The sequence below is a fragment of the Dicentrarchus labrax genome, unplaced genomic scaffold, assembly GCF_905237075.1.
Source record: "Dicentrarchus labrax unplaced genomic scaffold, dlabrax2021, whole genome shotgun sequence".
In the NCBI taxonomy this organism is placed as follows: domain Eukaryota; kingdom Metazoa; phylum Chordata; class Actinopteri; family Moronidae; genus Dicentrarchus; species Dicentrarchus labrax.
In genome coordinates this window covers 6,664,935-6,683,575 of record NW_026136706.1, presented here as the reverse complement: position 1 = coordinate 6,683,575, position 18,641 = coordinate 6,664,935, and the positions used below count along the sequence as shown (strand labels likewise).

At 39.3% G+C, this 18,641-nt stretch overlaps 1 protein-coding gene across 6 annotated transcripts in view; it reads left to right on the top strand.

Moving 5' to 3' along the window:
- The window catches only part of pcbp3 (poly(rC) binding protein 3), a 61,184-nt gene that overhangs the window by 32,860 nt on the left and 9,683 nt on the right, over window positions 1-18,641 (top strand). For 5 of the 6 annotated variants that reach the window (XM_051404382.1, XM_051404379.1, XM_051404381.1 and 2 more), the window contains exons 6-11: window positions 10,778-10,942; window positions 14,193-14,216; window positions 14,319-14,351; window positions 14,593-14,709; window positions 15,320-15,451; window positions 16,938-17,066. In XM_051404382.1, coding sequence (XP_051260342.1) covers window positions 10,868-10,942; window positions 14,193-14,216; window positions 14,319-14,351; window positions 14,593-14,709; window positions 15,320-15,451; window positions 16,938-17,066 — 510 coding nt within the window. In that variant the 5' untranslated portion in view covers window positions 10,778-10,867. The remainder of the gene's footprint in view (window positions 1-10,777; window positions 10,943-14,192; window positions 14,217-14,318; window positions 14,352-14,592; window positions 14,710-15,319; window positions 15,452-16,937; window positions 17,067-18,641) is intronic. The other variant, XM_051404383.1, reaches the window with a different exon arrangement.

The window sequence follows — 18,641 nt, the reverse complement described above, 5'->3', positions numbered from 1 at the left end:
TCAGTTTAATTTATCACACAACAGCAGCCAGTAGTTTTCTTTTTAAAAGTTCTAGATAATTAATCATGCAAACAAAACAACCAATGACCAACTTTATCAGATATTTTTACATTTCAGACAGAGAACAAAGGGGAAGTGTCTTAAACCTGCATTCTTTCTAATGGCCAACAGGGGGCCGCTCCATAGACTGCAAAAAACTACTGTAAAGTCTTATGGGGAAATTACCCTACTTCCCACTTGGTTAATACTACTGTTTCCTAGTGAGTTTATGGTCTCAAAACACTATAGTTTCAAGTCTCCCATTACATGAAGTTCATTTTGTAAATTATGGTCCAATTTAGAGTACAATAGATGAAGCTGGGTATGTTTTAGGCATACCTTAAATATCTAAAATACCACGGTTTCCTGCTATGGATGAGTCAAAACCAAGCGCAGCCAAGGAGCACAGCTCAATTCGCAGTACGTCACCAGTGCTGGCTGCAAAACAACATTGCCCTAATGCCAAACTCTTCAAAGGTTTCAAAATAGTACTCCAAAAGCAAGGGGTTATGGGACATCCTCATCAAGTATGAACCTATTTGTGTGGTGCTTATTTCCTCTTGCATATGAATTTCTGGACCTCCCTAGTATATTGTTCTCATAAAAATATGGTATTAAATGTAATCTATCCTAATCTATTTATTCATTTAATCCTAAATATTCCACTTGCAAATTCTGCCAAATTAGCTTAAGTAGCTAGTATATGGAGCAGCCCCGGGCTTACATTTTAAACATTTCAAAAAACAAACATATCAAACATATGCCCTTAAATTAAATCTCTAGTAACAGCAATGAAAAAGGCAAATATGAAGGGGGTGGGGGGTGCTGCTGTTTAAACAAGACAAAAAACTCAACACAAAAAAAAAAACTGAGGTACAACATCTGATTTTAGCTGCACTTGCAGTAAACTGTAGAAGCTTTATAGTACTGAAGTCATGGATTAGATTTTGGTACGAACATTTCAAGGTTCTACCTGGGAGAGACTCACTGTTGAATCACAAACACACACACACACACACACAAAACTATTTTGCATGCACAGTCACGATTAGGATGGTTACAACACGACAAATCAATGGACATTGACATGACCAGGTGCAATCAGAAAGGCTGGATATTAATAAAAAAAAAAAAAAACATAAAAGCACTACATAAGATAAGAATTAGGTTTGCAAGTGTCGGTATTGACCTGGAAAGTAATTGCAAATGTGTTATCGGTCAATCAAAAAACACGCTGGAGAATATCTGGTACAGAGTCCTTAGGCAGAGAAATGGAATCATTTAATTTCAGAGTTGATTAGTACTCATTCTGTTTGCTTGGAGCAACACAGCGGCATAATCACAACTTTATGGTCATTTGTATCTATACGTAAAAAGTTACCAGATTAAGGCAGCATGAGTGTTGTTTTCAATGGTTTTACCAATAAAATATGTTTGTGGGTTACTGCATTCAACTCCACGATGAACCAGAGCATTGTGGGATGATGCTGGGTTTGATGTGTGCACATGGAGTCAAAACAGGGAAATTGTGAATTGGGTTATGGAGGACTTTATAGATAACAGTAATGTTTACTCGTCATATAAACATTGCAAGGTACAACACACAAAATCAGAGTGGCAGTACAGAAACCGATGTTAGCAGCGAGCCGGCGGTAGCAACGAGCTACCATGTTTGATGGCTTCGCTGACATGTCACTCCAGGCACCCATTTCGGTTGGTGTGCCACCTCCAACCCCTCCCCCCCCCCCCCCCTCGCCCCCAGACCCCTAGGGGCATCCGAATGTGGGCCACCCATCATGTCTTCTGCCCATGTAGAGGAGAACACTTGCCCATGCAATGGTTAAAGCATGACGAAAAGGCTAGACCGGCTGTATTTTCGGGGTTACACGCCAAAGGTGACGTCATGAGTCGTGATGCATCGCCCACATGACTCCATGTCTTGGCCAATGATTTTGCTAGGATTTCATTGCGTCTTAGTAATAGGGATATATTATTTCAATTCCATTTTGCTAATCTTTTGTAAACAGCTGAAGTGGTGGTCAACTGTTAGAGGCTGCATAAAGGTAAATACTTTCTGAATGATTATGAATTATGTCACAGATGAGTTGTGAATGTTTTTTGGGTTAAATGTTGTGATTGTCACAGTACATATCATAATCCAGGGCCCTTCTGCGTGCCGACTATTTGCCGTAGATGCAGTGTGACATCTGGGGGTTAAAAAAAAAAAAATCTGAGCCGATAACAAATATAAACTTTTCCAGTAAATCGCCCTGATTGGATTAGAGCCGATCCGATTGTGTGTTGCCATTGTTAGTTTCGGTCATGTCTTATTTTGAACAATGGATTAATTATTAAATAGATTTGAAATCGATAATACCTTAGTTGGTACAGGGTTATGGCTTAAACTAATGTCTTATAAAATCCTCTCAGTAAACACAACAATAAATGACGTGTATTATACAGGCAGTTATGTGCACTGGGTTTTCAGGTGCTGCAGAGTGGCAGCTTCACTTTGAACTGTAGGCTCATATTGTCTGGAACAACGATTTCAGTCCATGATGCAACTGAAAAACTGAAGCATTTCTATTTATATGGAAACAGGGAAGACAGTTTACCGTTAGCTGTGTCAACATCATCTTATAAATCAGTACTGATAGATTTATGTTCTCCATTAGTGATTACAGACAACAAAAAAACAAAAAAAAAAGCATTGTATTTTTTGATGAGAAAGGGGAAACTGTCGGCTAGCACGGCTTATTAGCAGACACGCACCAATGAACTAAGTTAGCCCTTCAAGCTAATGTTAGTTGTCAGAGAAACAATGCAAGGGGCCGTCAGGTTGTGATTGTAATTTGGGCTGAGCTCTCAACCAGGCCCAGCTGATTGGAGATGACAGGTTTACAGCCCACTTTTGGGGCAAATGGGTCTGTCACAATTGCTGCTTGCAGACTGACGTGCTGCAACAAAAGGCGGCTCAGCATGTGTGTCTGCGAGTATTTATTCTACCTTCCCTTTCCACTCTACTACAACTCATTTTCCCAAATGCATCAGGGCTTTTTAGGGCTGAGAGACCATTTTGAAACATTAGAAAGTGCTCTGCTACAGACGGAAGGTGCTAATAGGCCATAGTGGCTAGCAGGTGATGTTTAACCCAAACAAAAGGATGACACTTCTTGGTCAAGGTTATCAACTTAAACATGTTCCTGGCAATCAAAATGCACTTTAATTGGTCCGCGGATATATTTAGAAAGGCAGAAGACCATGTACTTGTGTTTCATTTTCTGCCAAAATTAACCTCTGCAAGGCAAACTATTAAAACTGCTCATCTGCTTCTGCTTTATGAGTAGGAGATATTAAGCTGCACTTTGTCCTGAAATCTGAAAATATTGTATTAAGAGTCCAATATGATCAAAACTGCATGATAAGATGGGGGGTTTTCATCGGGTAAAGTGCATACCGCATACGTATCAACGTCCTTACCGCAACAGCCAGACTCAAATCTGGCCCCAGGCCCCGTGCTGCATGTCCTCCCCTCCCTCTCCCCGCCTTGCCTGTCATTCTCTACTGTCACTATCTAAATAAAGTGATATGGTCAAAAAAAAAAAAAGGAAAAACAGAAAGGATAAGATGGCAGGGTTTAATTTATAATAGATACTTTTTATCTAAACGTCTGTGATGGTTCATTAGTAACTGACAGCGGTAATGCTCCTTTTAAATGTACAATCATGTAAATTTAATGTGCAGAGTGTTAACGGAGCGCAAAGGGAAGTTTTTTGGTTTAGTGATCAGAAACAAATTGGGCTTCATGGAGCCAATACGATCCATTACGATCCATTGTGTGTTTGATGGTGCATATTTTATGATGCAGTTGTGCCTTTTGCAGACTGCAAATGTGTATTCACAGCATGTGACATTTCTTACAGTTTCTTTTTTTTTAACTAACCAAAAACTGGACAACATAAACAACTTACTGTCTATCAACGGGAAAGTCATCATCAGTCATCAATGTATGCAGCTGATTCAGTGAGACAACACTGTACCATAATCCTGTGGCTTTTTTGTCATTTGGGCACATCCTAATGTCACCATTTAATCATATACACCGATTTAAACTATTATTAATATTTTAATGAGTTTGTAAACAAGTAGTGAATTATTGTAAAGGAGGACTTAGGCTTCTTGAGCATTTTATGAATTGACTGATTTATTTATTTATGTATTTTGTATGATTGAAGTTGTATCAAGATATGCCACAATGATGGGTAATGTATTTTGGTTTACATTCTAGCATATTTTAAACTGTAAAACTACAGTGTGAGGCTGAGTTATAGCCTCCATTTATTTAATTTGACACAGGCCTGTTACTTTGACAGCACTGCCTGATTTAGTGTGTTTGTGTGCGTCTTAGAGATGGCTCTGCTGTGACGTCTATGGTAAATGCAGTGGTTACTGCGCAGTCGTCAAGCCACCAGTTTGTCTGAATGTCCACTGTCTGTGCAATCAATGCAATGGGTGTGTTTTGTCATCAATTATTTTGCTAATATTAAAAAAACAAACACTGAATATGACTGTCCACTCACAACCTCTCAGCGCGCACACACACAGACTATCATATACAGCAAGTGTGGGCGGGACTGATACATGTTTCTTTGTCACCATGCTTGCATTGTTTTGAAGTGGAGGTTAGTGGTCGGAAAATGTATGTGCATAGCGAATCGCAACGTATTAATTAAAACTATTTTATTAGAATGAAAACTGAATAAAGTGGCTGGACTTAAATGAGTAGTTGGCTGTTTGGCCGGCTGCCAGCACTTATGGAAAGCTCTGCTATTCCTGCCTAACATCAATGATTAAGCTTTATGTTGCTCCTGTGCCTTCACTGTATTTCAAAAGGAAGAAAACATCCCTTAAGCGCTGGTTGTCCTCAGAAACTGTTAATAATAAATAAGAGATTCAATACTGTCTGACCTGTGAGCACCCTTTTCAAAGATAATCACAGGTAGTCATTAAAGATGATTTGTGATCAAAATTTAAGGGTCAAATTTACATATAAAGATAGCAACAAAAAGACAAAGAAATCATGAAATACTCCAAATGAAAGGAAGAAACTGATTATGTGTAACATAACCACATCATTCTTCCAAACAGCAAACATAATTTGACCCTCTGCTCCTACAGCTTTTTACCCTTTGAACACTCCACAATGGGATTTATTTGGTTGCACACGTTCCGTGAATCATCATTGTTTACATCTTTGGTTAAACAAACGAAGAAACACTAAATTACATAGAACAGAAAATCATTGTTGCCCTGACGTGTGGATGGTTTAAAGCATCAGCTGTCAAAGACAGAAACACCTGCTGCAATAAATAGCTACAATTATGTGTTATTTTGCTGAAGCAACGGCAGCAAATTATGTCGAGAAGAAAGAATTTAATTACAATTGGAATGCCAATGCCTCAATGCACAAGCACTACAGAGAACTACATAACAATGGATGCTGCCATATGTGAGTGTTAGCTAGATTCATTCGAGTAGCCCATGTTTCTCTGCTATAACTCTCTGACATAGTGGCTGCTTAATTAAAATAGATCGATTCACTGAGAGTTAGAAAAAAAAAAAATGATACCACTCTTATCTGTGCATTAAATATACAATAAAAAAGGGACAGCCAGGTTAGATTAGCTCAGCACAAAGACTGAAAACAGAGGAAACAGCTAGTCTGGCTCTGTCCAAAGGCATAAAAAAATGCACCTACCGGCACCTGGTAAACTCAATATTTAATGTGTTATATCTTGTTTTTTTTAACCCATACAAAAACCGTGTAAAAATGACTAGTTTTAGTGGGAGTGTGTGCCAGGCAACCAGAGACAGTCAGTATGTCATTGCTCACTACTTTCACAAAATGCCACACTATTTCTTTATGCTTTATGAGATACACCAGCCTTCCATTTGGTTTTTGCCCAATATACGGCACTTAGATCTGAAATAGTTTTTACACATTCCTCCAAAGGTAAAATGACTGAAAATGCTATCCCCTTCAAACACAGTAGTAAGGGCACATCTTTCAAACAAGGAAAAAATACACAAATACCATTATATTAGTTCGGCTCATCAGCAGCAAGAAGCAGATTGTGACTTAAATGAAGATTAAGATTCAGTTTTAGTAAACAATATTCAACACGCAGGCTATGAGGCCAGCCCCCCCTGCACTACAATCCAGGGTGAACCCGCACACCATTGTTTCCAACAAGAAGACCAACATTAATATTTGAGCAGTTTTTCTCCTTTAAGATGTTTACTGAAGTGAGCAGACCCGTGGACAGACACGTGGACAGAGTCTAGATGGCTACCTGACTCATGAGCTTGTTAGCACCTTCAGTTGCTCCACACATCCTGCTGTCTGCCACCTTCTAACAAAGCGAGTCGCAGAGTTCTTTTTTTTTATGTCAATCTTTGCGAGACAGCACATTAACGGTTTTTTTCCACTGCTCTCTAGGTGTTGCTAGGTGGTTTGAAAAAACAACATCACCAGGATGTGCAAAATGCATGAAGCCTAACACAACATGCTCCAAGTTGGCACTGTTGTTTATGGGCAATCTGTTTCCACACCACATCTATCATTTTTTAGTAACCCAAGTAATTTGAATAGAATGTGAAATTAGCAGCAGGTTTGTAACCCTTTGATTTGTTTGTCTATACCTCCTGCCAAATACCAATCAGGCAAATTCTTCAAAATGTATTAAATAAATAAATGCTCTTGTCCATGCAGCAGTGATTTCAGTCACTTTGGCTTTCAAATTTGCAAGAATCAGAAAAGGACATCCATAGTAGGGATGAAAGGATTGATATTACATTCATTTTTCATCTCACCGACTTCAATCTTCACATATTTGTACTGAGATTGTGACCGTGCTAAGAACGTCACACAAATACTCAAGGCATCGCAGGAGATCATAAGACCTTGTTTTGGTACAGAGTACCCAAATATCATTTATGTAAGCGGTCAATATTCTCTGGACACATAAAAAGTGGGATGAAAATAGTAACATACTAAAACAAGGAACAGTGGCACAGCTGTACATCCTATGCTGATGTGTTTCATAGGCTAAAGGAGGTTCTGGTCTATTCAAACCACAGAGGTATTACTAGAATCAAGTCTTCTGTATGAAATTAACCTTTAAAAAAAAAAAAAAAAAATGCAAATTTTAGCAATGACCTTCTGTTGCAAAATCTGTGAGAAAGCCTAAAAAAAGTGTTTTGGAGAGGATCCTTTACTTTACTGCTTCCAATCAATTGTTTGGTTTGTAAAAATGATGAAAACAGACAAAAATGCTGTCACTATTAAGCAAAGGGATGCCTTCCAAATGCTTGTTTTGTCCATCCAGACTTTGAGAATAATAAAAAAAAATTAATAACAAATGTTAAAATAATGTAAGCACGAAATGATTTTACATGAAAAAAACATGATCAGAATAGTTTAGTTTAATTGTCAATTGACTGATTGATTCATGGACTAATGTTTCAGCAAAACTTGTTTATACTATTAGCACGGTGAATTTATGACAAAACCTCACACTTTATAAAAGATGTCAGATAAATGTAGTGGAGTAAATTTACCCTAAAATGTAGTGGATTAGAAGTAGAAAGTAGCATGACAAGAAAAGAGGTAAAATAGGCTTAAAAATACCTTGAATTTGTACTAGGTACAGTAAATTAAATGTAAACTAAATGCACCTATTTATATTCCGCCAATGAAACTCCTGGTGTTATTTTACAAACAAAGATGCATGGGGATAGTAAAACACAACCGTGATATATGAATTCACATTTAAATCCTGCCTTCACATTAAAAGAAGAGTTTTAATGATATGTAAATGAAATGGTAAATGGACTGCGCCATTCTAGTCTTCCAATCACTCAAAGCGCTTTACACTACCTTTCAAATTCACCCATCCACACACACACACACACACACACACACACAGACGCTGCCATGCAAGGGGCCAACTGCTCATCAGAAACAGAAGATCTCACACACACGCACACACAGAGACACACACTGATGGCACAGAATCAGGAGCAATTTGGGGCTCAGTACGTTGCTCAAGGACACTTACATGCAGTGGGAGGAGCCGGGGATCGAACCGCCAACCCTCTGATTGGTGGACGCTCTACCCCCCGAGCGACTGCCGCCCTTTGTATCAAATACATCACTTACACACCTTGCTAATCTGTATGTAAAGCTATTTTATACACGTAAACCAAACCAACACAAACAACAACAACAACAACAACAACAACAACCACCTGACCCTGCGTTGTCAACAATCCCAGACCACACACAGTGACTGGTGGGCCCTGTCCACAGTGTTGAGTGTGTATGTGTGAGCACCAGGATCCAGAGGAAATACACACCTTCCTGTACATTCAGCCATTCATCAGGAACCGCACATACAATTAACACATTAACCCATTTAACAGTAACGATACTAGCCAGCTGGAAACAGACAATCGGCTTATTTTACTCACACTGTGAAGATGAAGTTCGTTCTTCACATCGCCTTGATAATTAATTAAAAGGACCAGCTTCACCTGGCGCTTCACCTGGCGCTTCACCTGGCGCTTCACCTGGCTCCTCACCTGGCTCCTCACCTGGCTCCTCACCTGGCTCCTCACCTGGCTCCTCACCTGGCTCCTCACCTGGCTCCTCACCTGGCTCCTCACTAGCCTTCAGTGCAGTGATTTCAGTCACCATCCGGTGCATTACCCCTTTTTACCACCAACCCAGCGGGGCGCTGTTTCACACAAAAATGATAAATCTCCCTTTTTTTTTTCATAAATTGGGACAGTTTTAGTTTCATTAAATGTATTTTCCCAATTGCCAAACAGTCCCATTGAAAGATAAAACATTCATAAGTGCAAACAGTGCCTGAAGTCTTTATTTTGAGTTTTTGTTTCGCATGAGCACAAAAAACAACAATAGCCTAAGGTTGTGTCTGGCAGAAAATAAGGATTTGCTTGTGGACGCCAAACAAGCCACTGAAAATATCAGAACCGCCCAGCTTTAGTCTAGAGAGTATGAGGTTGATGAGAATTCTCTGGGGCTTTTTGATAACTTTAGAAAAGTTAATGATTAACTTGTGCAGGTAATGATAACAGCAGAAAGTCAATAGTGTGGGTGAGGACATTGGTTGATGACTTGAAATTAACATTTTGATCATTTTGTCTGTGAAATGACTAAAGTCAAATGATTCAGAGAACAACATTTGTAAAACAAAGGGAGCAGTTCAAGCCGCTGGGGATGTTGAAAAAGAGCCAATTCTGTTTCTATTTCACATTTTATTTAATGTTTATTTGTATGGGGACAATAATGGAGTCTAAACAAATGCCACACACCACAGCATTTACAGCCTGAGATAATTTGCAATCCCCATTCCTAGATGGGCCTTGAAATTACATAAAACTCAACAAATACCCAAGAGACTGTGTATTGTCAGTATGAGTATGTACATTACAAACTGAGAACTCAGCAAGAAAACATGCAGGGCAAAACACATGGCACAGGAGTTACTTAATATATAATAACAAACTATATATCTTAAGAAATTTACATTTAACTATATGCGACTTGATATATGTGTTCTAAGAAAAGAAAAGAACTGCTGTCATTAAAGTCAAAATATCTCCTCACAAAATGTGTGTTATTGGCAAAATATATGTTTACATGCAGTGTGTTATGTGTGTTATTTATCTTTATAATGAATTGTGAGCACCACCGTCAGTCTAAACTTGTCACTTATCAGACAGCTTAACATAATGTTTTATATTATTTTTCTGTAATATACATGTTGTAAACTTAGCAAGGTACAAATTCATTACAATGAACAGAACAATGGTTTCATTTCTTGCAACTTTCTCAAAAAAACCTTTCCACTTTTCGGACACCATGGTCATCCATGCATACCGACTGTCCTGTTTGCCTTTGCCTTAGTAGCAAAGGCAAAGGGGAGCAAAGTAATTTGAATAACTGTAATGAGGGCACTGGAGGAAAACTTTAATGTCTGACTCACAGAAAAGATCATTTTATCATTGAAAACTTTGCAGTAAGGATTCTGCAAGTCATCGTACAGCACCATCAAGTGAACATCATTACACTGAGATTTTAATTTTCAGGAGTTTAGTCGATGCATTCATTATCATCATTTAGTTTATTCTCAGGCCCATTCCTCTGTGTTTTAATCCTGTCCTTTGTGTTTAAGCCAGTACTATGAGTTGTAAACCACTAAATGTCCCTGATGTAGTCTTACACTTACCATGTAAAACGTTAGCAGAATTGCTGGGAGAATTTGATAGGAACTGTGGTGTCCAATTTGAAACAAAACAAGCTTTAAAAAGAAATTATAGAAGAAAGAAAAAAAAAAGAAGACACATTTTGAGACTACAAATTGACCTGGGGGGAGTGAATCTAATTATGTCTGATTATCTCTGAATCTTCTCCTCACCATTATGTATCATTCATGCTGCAAATGTTGTGTGGGGATCTCATAAATGCTTAGCTGTGCTGTGTCTGCAGTGTTTTATTTTTAGCCCACATTTTTGAATAACAACTCCAGCTTACGATGTTATGACATAATCTGACAAAACAGAAGTTTATGTCTGTTGAAATATGTGGACATTTACAGTAAAATATTAATAATAATTAGTAATATTATTGTTGTGTGTGTTGTGTTTACAGGTGACTGGCTGGCTGGAATACCACCCCACTCCTTCTCCTTCTGAGGAAATCCCATTCCAGGACGGTGGTTTGGTCTCACTTCCTCCCAGCATGGAGCCCACCAAAGTCCAGTCAGAGGGTGGCCTCAATGTCACCCTTACCATCCGCCTCCTCATGCATGGAAAAGTAAGCAGGCACAGAGGGTCATCCCCTTTGTGGTAAAAAGTAAGACACATGGGGGATTTGTTTCTTCACCGAAGCATCCTTGTACAAGTCTCTGATCCAGTTCTTACGCAGTTCACAGTCCACAGTCCAGTTCAGTTCTTAAAGGGTTACTCCACCTACAGTTGTCTTCTTGGGCTCTGGAGGAGCTTTGTCAAATCAAGGATCACAACCATGATGAATTTATTGGCCTCTGCTTGGACTTGAACCAACTGATATTCACAGAGAGCCTATGTTACGAGCTGAGGGTATGAAGCTTGAAAGACATTTACCACATACAGTGGGGAAGGTTAAATGCTATCGCTTGCATTATGGGAAGTTTATGGAGCCAGCAGTTTTTGAAGTTTGACACATATGAGACTAGTTTTTCCGCAACTACAGGCCAGAAAATTGATTTTACTGACAGATCCATATTCACATTATTATGAGAGTAAAACATGACCTTTACTGTTAAGGATGAAGGAGCTGAGCTCTGGCCTTTTACTCTGCTAGTCCTCACTATAGTTTGCATCTCCTTACACCCTGATACAGTATGATGGAATTGATACAGAGACTTGACTCATGGCTCTTCCATTGGTTGTGGTTTCTGTGCATAAAAAGATCTCGGTGGCTGTCATTTGTCTTCCAGTGCCACTGTCAAGCTCTCTGCACTAGTTTCAGCCCAGACCAAGCCTCTGGAGTCTGGATGGTGGATCAGCCCTAACAAGTTAAAACTTCACTTCCAGACTTAAAGAGTAACAGGCTTCTGCCGACTCTGCTCAGTGGGTTCTTGTCAGCCCGTAGTGTTTTCATTTTCCCAGGGCACAGTGCATAACCCATAAGTGGGCAACAACATGGGCTTTTTTTTCCCAGGCACTTATGTGTAGCGTGTACTCCCTCCCCTCTCCTTCTACTCTTTAAGAGGTGGTCAGAAATGATGTGTACGTGTTTGCCACTTGGGAAAGGTCATTCATGCTTGGTTAATGTGGCCTTTGCTCACAAGTCAATACTGCAGTAAGGTGCTAAAACTGTGGTCCACAATTTTGTGATAATAGCTACAAGCAACTGGCTTCAGTTTTTTTTCTATGAGTAAAATAGAATTAAGGTTTTGCAACAATAGTTCTGTCTGAGTCTCTATGTCCCACTCACACTACAAATACCTGGCCATGTTGTTGGGGTGTGCACCACAAAGACTAGCCAAAATCTTACCCTTGTTCACCGTGCCAAGCTGTCTGCAGCCCCAAAACTCACCTACTGCATGGCTGCTCATGCAGGAACTTCAGACACCAGTGACCCGGTGATAGTTTGAATAACCCTGCAATAACAGGCCCAGTCAGGCCCCAGAGCCTGCCAGAAGATGTATGACTGCATTGGGGGACTTTGGCAGCCCAGGTCTGGCTCTGTTGCCCCCAACAAAGGGGTCTACATGGTCTTTTTAGGTGCTGGTACAGTGCCTTGGACACTCCCACTCTTCCACAGTTTTGTTGGCGCTTTTGTCCAGGACATCTGAAAGACTTTGTGGCGGACACGTGCCCCTGAAGGTGACGTATGTAGAGTCCTGGATACCCCCTCTGAGCGGAACTGGTAGCAGGAATGTGTTGATCTTTTAGTTTTCATGTTTTCTCAGATATGGGTGTTGTATGAGAGTTTCTCAAAGCACTTCAAGCATCACGTAACTGTAAAAAGCCTCTGAATAGATTTATTGTAACCAAGTGTTAGCCTAATTGTCAGATGTTAGTTATGCCTCCCTGTTTAAGAGCTGGAATAACTCTAAAGTTGCTGAATGCAGAAGTGGCGAGGGTAATAAGGAAAGGACAGGGAAAAGGCCGACACTACGTGGGGAAATGTACCCCAGGAAATACTTTCTCAAGGACCTTAAACATTGTTTGGAGGATTAATGAAGACACAGTGACGTTTCACTGAAATAATCAAACTAGGCAGGGACTGGAGCTTCAGGAGAGATTAATAGCCAAATTAAAATTACTAAAATCTACAAGGGGAATAAAAAAAGCACTTTATTACCTTATTCTGAAAAGGCCTTAATACAACATTTAAAACCATGAGTGAATTTATGCAAAACTGAACTGAAGCCACTTGTGTAGGGGCAGATTACACTGAGGAGTGTAGAGGAGCTACTGTTAATCATCTCAGTGCTTTTACTCACATGCATAAAGAGCGGGAACCTCACCACAGGAGTGGTACAATAAGAAGCAAAACGGCTGAACAGATGAACGTAGAAATGGAGAGGTATATTTTGGTCTAATGACCCAACCTACCACCTCTAGTATGGGGCACCAACACACAGGATCACTTCAAAACGTGGGGTTCCAGCAAAATATGCTCAACCAACATATCAGATCAAAGCTGAAACAGAAGCAGTCAGTTCGGTTTGCAGTATAAAAAAGGCTGACTTCCAACAAAAGCAGAGATGGGCACAGGCAAGCAGGTGCCTTATATAATCTGGCCCTGATTAGGGATTTGGTTGGGGAAGGAGTCAGACATGGGGCTGCATTCACTGACACTACGCATACTATATTAACCTGCTCTAGGGGAGCATTCCTTACCACGCATGGAAAGAAACAACATTTGTGAATGATGGACTTACAGTCGCTTGCCACAATACAATAAAATAAATCATGACAGTTTAAATGGATAAAAAAGTGTGTTGAGACGACAGGAACATATAGTACAGAAAAGGATATTTTGTAGTAAGTAACAAAGGAGAAAAATAGTCAATTATATCCTCAGAATGTAGTGAAGTAAAAGTTTGAGTGAAAAGAAAGAAAAATACTTGAATGAAGAACAAATTCCTGAAGGAATATTTGAAGGTAACAACAAAGTTTTTTTCTACTGTGTGACTTAACATAGTGCTTGATATATATATATAAATGAATTCTTAGGGAAGAACTTGGCACTGCACAACAACTGGCCTGCAGCTGAAACGTCACAATGGATGTAGCCCTCGCAGTCCCTGAGGAGAGTTCAGAGAGTGTTGACGCTTGCAGCCAGCACAGCCTCTCTGTCCTTTCCCCACTGAGCCACACCAAACTCATGAAGAGTGATTGCTTGCATATGGAAAGTGTGGCCCCCAACAACACCATGCAGCTGTGTAACCTCTGAATGCCCCTGTTTGCACGTGGTCCAGGGAAAGCAACAGCAAGTGTTCTTGTTACTGTACTTTTACCTAAAAAACTAAAAAAAACAACTGTTTTCCCTTTTTTGTTTTTTATTGCAGGAGGTTGGAAGTATAATTGGAAAGGTATGCTATTTTTATTCGATCACACATACTTGTAAAAATATAGAATCAAACCATGCTTTGAATTATTTTTAGTATTTTCATTACAGTTTTACTTTTTTACAGAAAGGGGAAACAGTAAAAAAGATGCGAGAAGAGGTGGGTTTCAGTCTCAAAAGAGCTTTATTTAAATATTAAAATAATAAAAATCTGTACAATTCTCCCAGCCAAACCACAACTTCGGAGATTAACTAAAAGCTTGAAAGAAATGACAAATTCATGTGTTCAGTTTATTAGTGGTGAATAGATTATTTAAATTTGGAAGAGATCTGTTCCTGGATTAAGGTCTCACATGAGCTATATTGACTCCATTGACAATATGTATGAATTGTTTTTCCAGAGCGGAGCACGAATCAATATTTCTGAAGGCAACTGTCCAGAGAGGATTGTCACTATCACTGGACCAACAGACACTATCTTCAAGGCTTTTGCTATGATTGCCTACAAATTCGAGGAGGTATGATAAGATCATGTGGTGGGTAGCAGCCGAATTGCTATACAAGGTAAAATTTCCACAGCTCTCCGGACACATGCACTGATAAAGTCCAATGGCAGTTCGAGTCATTTTGCCGTCTTTATGTACAGATAAAGTACCTGCCTGGGGTTTATTAGTGTCATTTTAGATTAGTGTTGGATCTAATTTTATTTCTAACAATTCGTCTGAATGCCTGGGTACTTATTTTGTATCATGTTTCCATTTTACACATGCACAGATTTTAGGAGTAATTCTGCACGTACAGTAGATCTGTATAAGGCACATAGGCGAATTTAAATAGTTTATTTTCCTCTGACCCTGTCTTTGATGTCATCTAATTGACATATTCAAACACTGTGACTGGAACGTGCAAGAGGGGACCCACTGCTGTGTCCTTAGTGAGGAAAAAGAGCGGTGCTCATTTACCAAGCAGAAAAGATATTAAAGAAAGGTCATGTGGACTGACTTAAGTTTGTAAATTGATTTATATGGATAGTAATTAGCCAGAAAAGTTGACGTCATGAATATTTTTGGAGGTGCATTGAGAAAATATTACCACTGCAAAATGAAATATATCTTTTTTGTTTCCTAGGACATAATCAATTCCATGAGCAACAGCCCAGCCACCAGCAAGCCCCCAGTCACCTTAAGGCTTGTTGTGCCAGCCAGCCAGTGTGGCTCCCTCATAGGAAAGGGAGGCTCCAAAATAAAAGAAATGAGAGAGGTATGATATGAAATATTTGTTATACATAACCTAAAAATTGCTATACAGATATAAGAATCAAGCCTTTTGCCATTTTTTTTAATACAAGACAAACAGAGAATGTAGCCAAATTGTTTCATCTTTCTGTTAGTTACATTTAGTCATTAGTTTACATTCTCCATGAATACATTACTGGTATGAAAATTGATTCATTGTTTGATTAAATTGTTGCATTTTCCTAATTTCCCCTCATGTTTCCTTTCCTTTGATTATGCAGAATGTAGGAACATAATAATGTAATAACTGTAACTTTCAGCAGAGATTTCTGACCTTGTAGCTGCAGTGACAACCACATTGCTCTCCAGTTTAAGGAGCACAGGCAGAGCCCTCTAAAAGGCCTTTTCATTCAACTCTTGAGGGCAGCACATTGAACTTTCTGCTTGTATGCTTGTTTACCTAATCACGAAAGACTCTCCAACAATACTCACTGGAGAATCAGAAGCAGACATACTTTATTGATCCCCAGGGGGAAATTGGATTACAAGAGAAATTATAGTAGCCCCGTGTATAGTCTATAATCAAGACTGAGTCTACAGCCACATTGTCAGTGTACTTAGGCACAGCTGTGCTTTGAGAGAAATGCTAATATCAGCATGCACACCAACAATTTATAAAAACTAACTGCCTAATAAGTCTAATAATCCTACCTGCTTTGCAAACTAGTGGTGACAACATGTTTTTTCCACACCCGGTGCACTAATGCACTATAGTACAATGCTACAACACAGGCATTTCTACCTTTCAATATACAGAGGCCAGTGCATCTAATTATTAGGGTTCATCCTCTGGGCAACATGAACCAGAGTTCATGACAATCCATCTAGTAGCATGGTTCACCTTCTGGGAGCAATAGACGTCTGAACAAACTTTAATGGAACGCAATCCATTAGTTGTTCAGATATTTCAGTTTGGACCAACCGACATTGCCACGCCAAGGCTGGGGTGACAGCACAGGGCAGCCAATGAAATTTGCTATCCCCTAATAACAACTGTACTCTTGAGAGCACTTCACTAAAAACACAAGAAACTAAAAACTGTAGAAGAAGATGCTGAGCCAAAAGCAGAGTCTAGTCATATTAGGCAGCATTTTGTACTCCCAGATGGACCTTCATAGGCCGCAAGGCACATGTCACAGCTGGAGACAGCATGGCAGAGTTCCATCAAAGAAGAAACCGCATCTTATTTATCTTGGTGCTTATTCATATTTTAAAAAAAATATTTGTTTATACAGGGGTAGAGTACAAAAAGCCACTTTTACAGCCTGCAGCAAGTAAGGTTGGTTGATTGAGGATGATTAGTGGAACAAGTAAATGAAAATGTTTTAGTGTGCTGCCCTACAGAAGTGAGCGCATGAAGAAACCATTCAGAGTGCTGGACAGCCTGTGTGACTTACAACTGAATCTTGTCAACATTGTCAAGTCCCTCAAAGTGCCTTACTCTACTCCAGTCCACAGGGGCCCAGGTTCAGGTGGCAGGGGATATGCTGCCGAACTCCACAGAACGTGCAGTGACAATCTCTGGGACCCCAGAAGCCATCATCCAGTGTGTCAAACAGATCTGTGTGGTCATGCTGGAGGTAGAGTATGTTGAGATTTTACAAAACAGCTTTGAAGTGCTAATTCCAGTAAGAATCAAGTTATGTACTCTTACAGAATTTATGACAGCCAGTGTTAAATACCTCGAGGCTATTAGAGATGTGTTGCATCTTAGGCTAGACACTTCTACCATGTCTCCATAAACCGTTATGTTCACTGTTCATGGTGGTTACATTTTCTCTCAGAAATTGATTTTTTAATGGGCCTCAGTGTTTTAAATTTGCTTCACAGAAAGAAAAAAATGCCACCATGAGATACCAGTTACACTATGTCTGGGTCTGAAATTGTTATCAATAAATGTCCACTTGACAATCTGCTTGCGAAATAGAAGGCTAAATTATGGACTTTCCATTTTGGTGCAGACTTGGATTGGTATTAGAAAGTATAAAAACAAAATCATATCATTACAGTTTAGAGAAAGAAATTATCAACTTTGTGTGTAACTATCCAGATGTACTGTTAGGAAAACCCAAGTCTGTTCTTAAGAACACCATTGCTGTATTATGTTGTATTAAGTATAGTACATACCTAAGTAATACTCCTCGCTCTACAGCACACGAGCTACAGAGGAAATATGATTAAATCTCCCCTGTCTTGAGCAGCCTTGTTTCTGCGGCACAGCATGAATCAATAACTGTGTCATTATAGTAAGTTTGCAAACTGGAACTCCCCTTCCTTCTCATTGAAACCACCTCCCTGTTGTCTTAGAAGAAAAGCTGGCATCCTGGAGGTAAAAAAATAGAGGCCTGTGATGCATTTAATCTGTGATGATCTGGTTTCACACGTGCCAGCTCTTTGTATTTTTATAATCTCTGTGAATAGAGACGACTAATATGACTGAGCTCCATGACTCCTTTTTAATTCAATGCACACACAATTGAGTTGTTTTCAAAAGCTGCCAACAAATTAGACCATTTCTCACAGTTAGAACACCAAGTTACAAAGACACCACATTGCATCAGAGTGAGTTTTCTGCTGTGAGTTTTCTGATGTATAGCACCTTGAGAAATTTGATTTAAAATATGAATACGTCTGAATTACCAAGTGAATGAATGAATGCTTTTTCTGTATTTTACCCTACAGAATATTGCATAATCGTGTTTTTTTCAATCAGGTCTCGACTTCACATAAATACAGGAAATCACCAAATAGTAAAGAACAGGAGTGCTACAATATTATAAAGAAATAGTTCAACATTTTGGGAAGTATATGTATTATCTTTCATTAAGATCAATACCACTCTCACATGTGTTCATTAAATATGAAGCTACAGCCAGCAGCCCGTTGGCTTAGCTTAGTATAAAAACTGGAAACTGTGGAAAACCGTCTGTCTCTCTCCATAGGTAACAAAATCTGCCTACCAGCACCTCTAAAGCTCACTAACACAAAGTCACTGTTTCCAGCCAAGAAACTGTCTGGCACATAACACACTGAAAAACCACAATAATTAAGCAAAGCTAACATATTTTGCCATACAGATGTGAGAGTGGTATCAATCTTCTTCCCTAACTCTCACCAAGAAAGCAAATAAACATATCTCCCAAAATTAACTATTT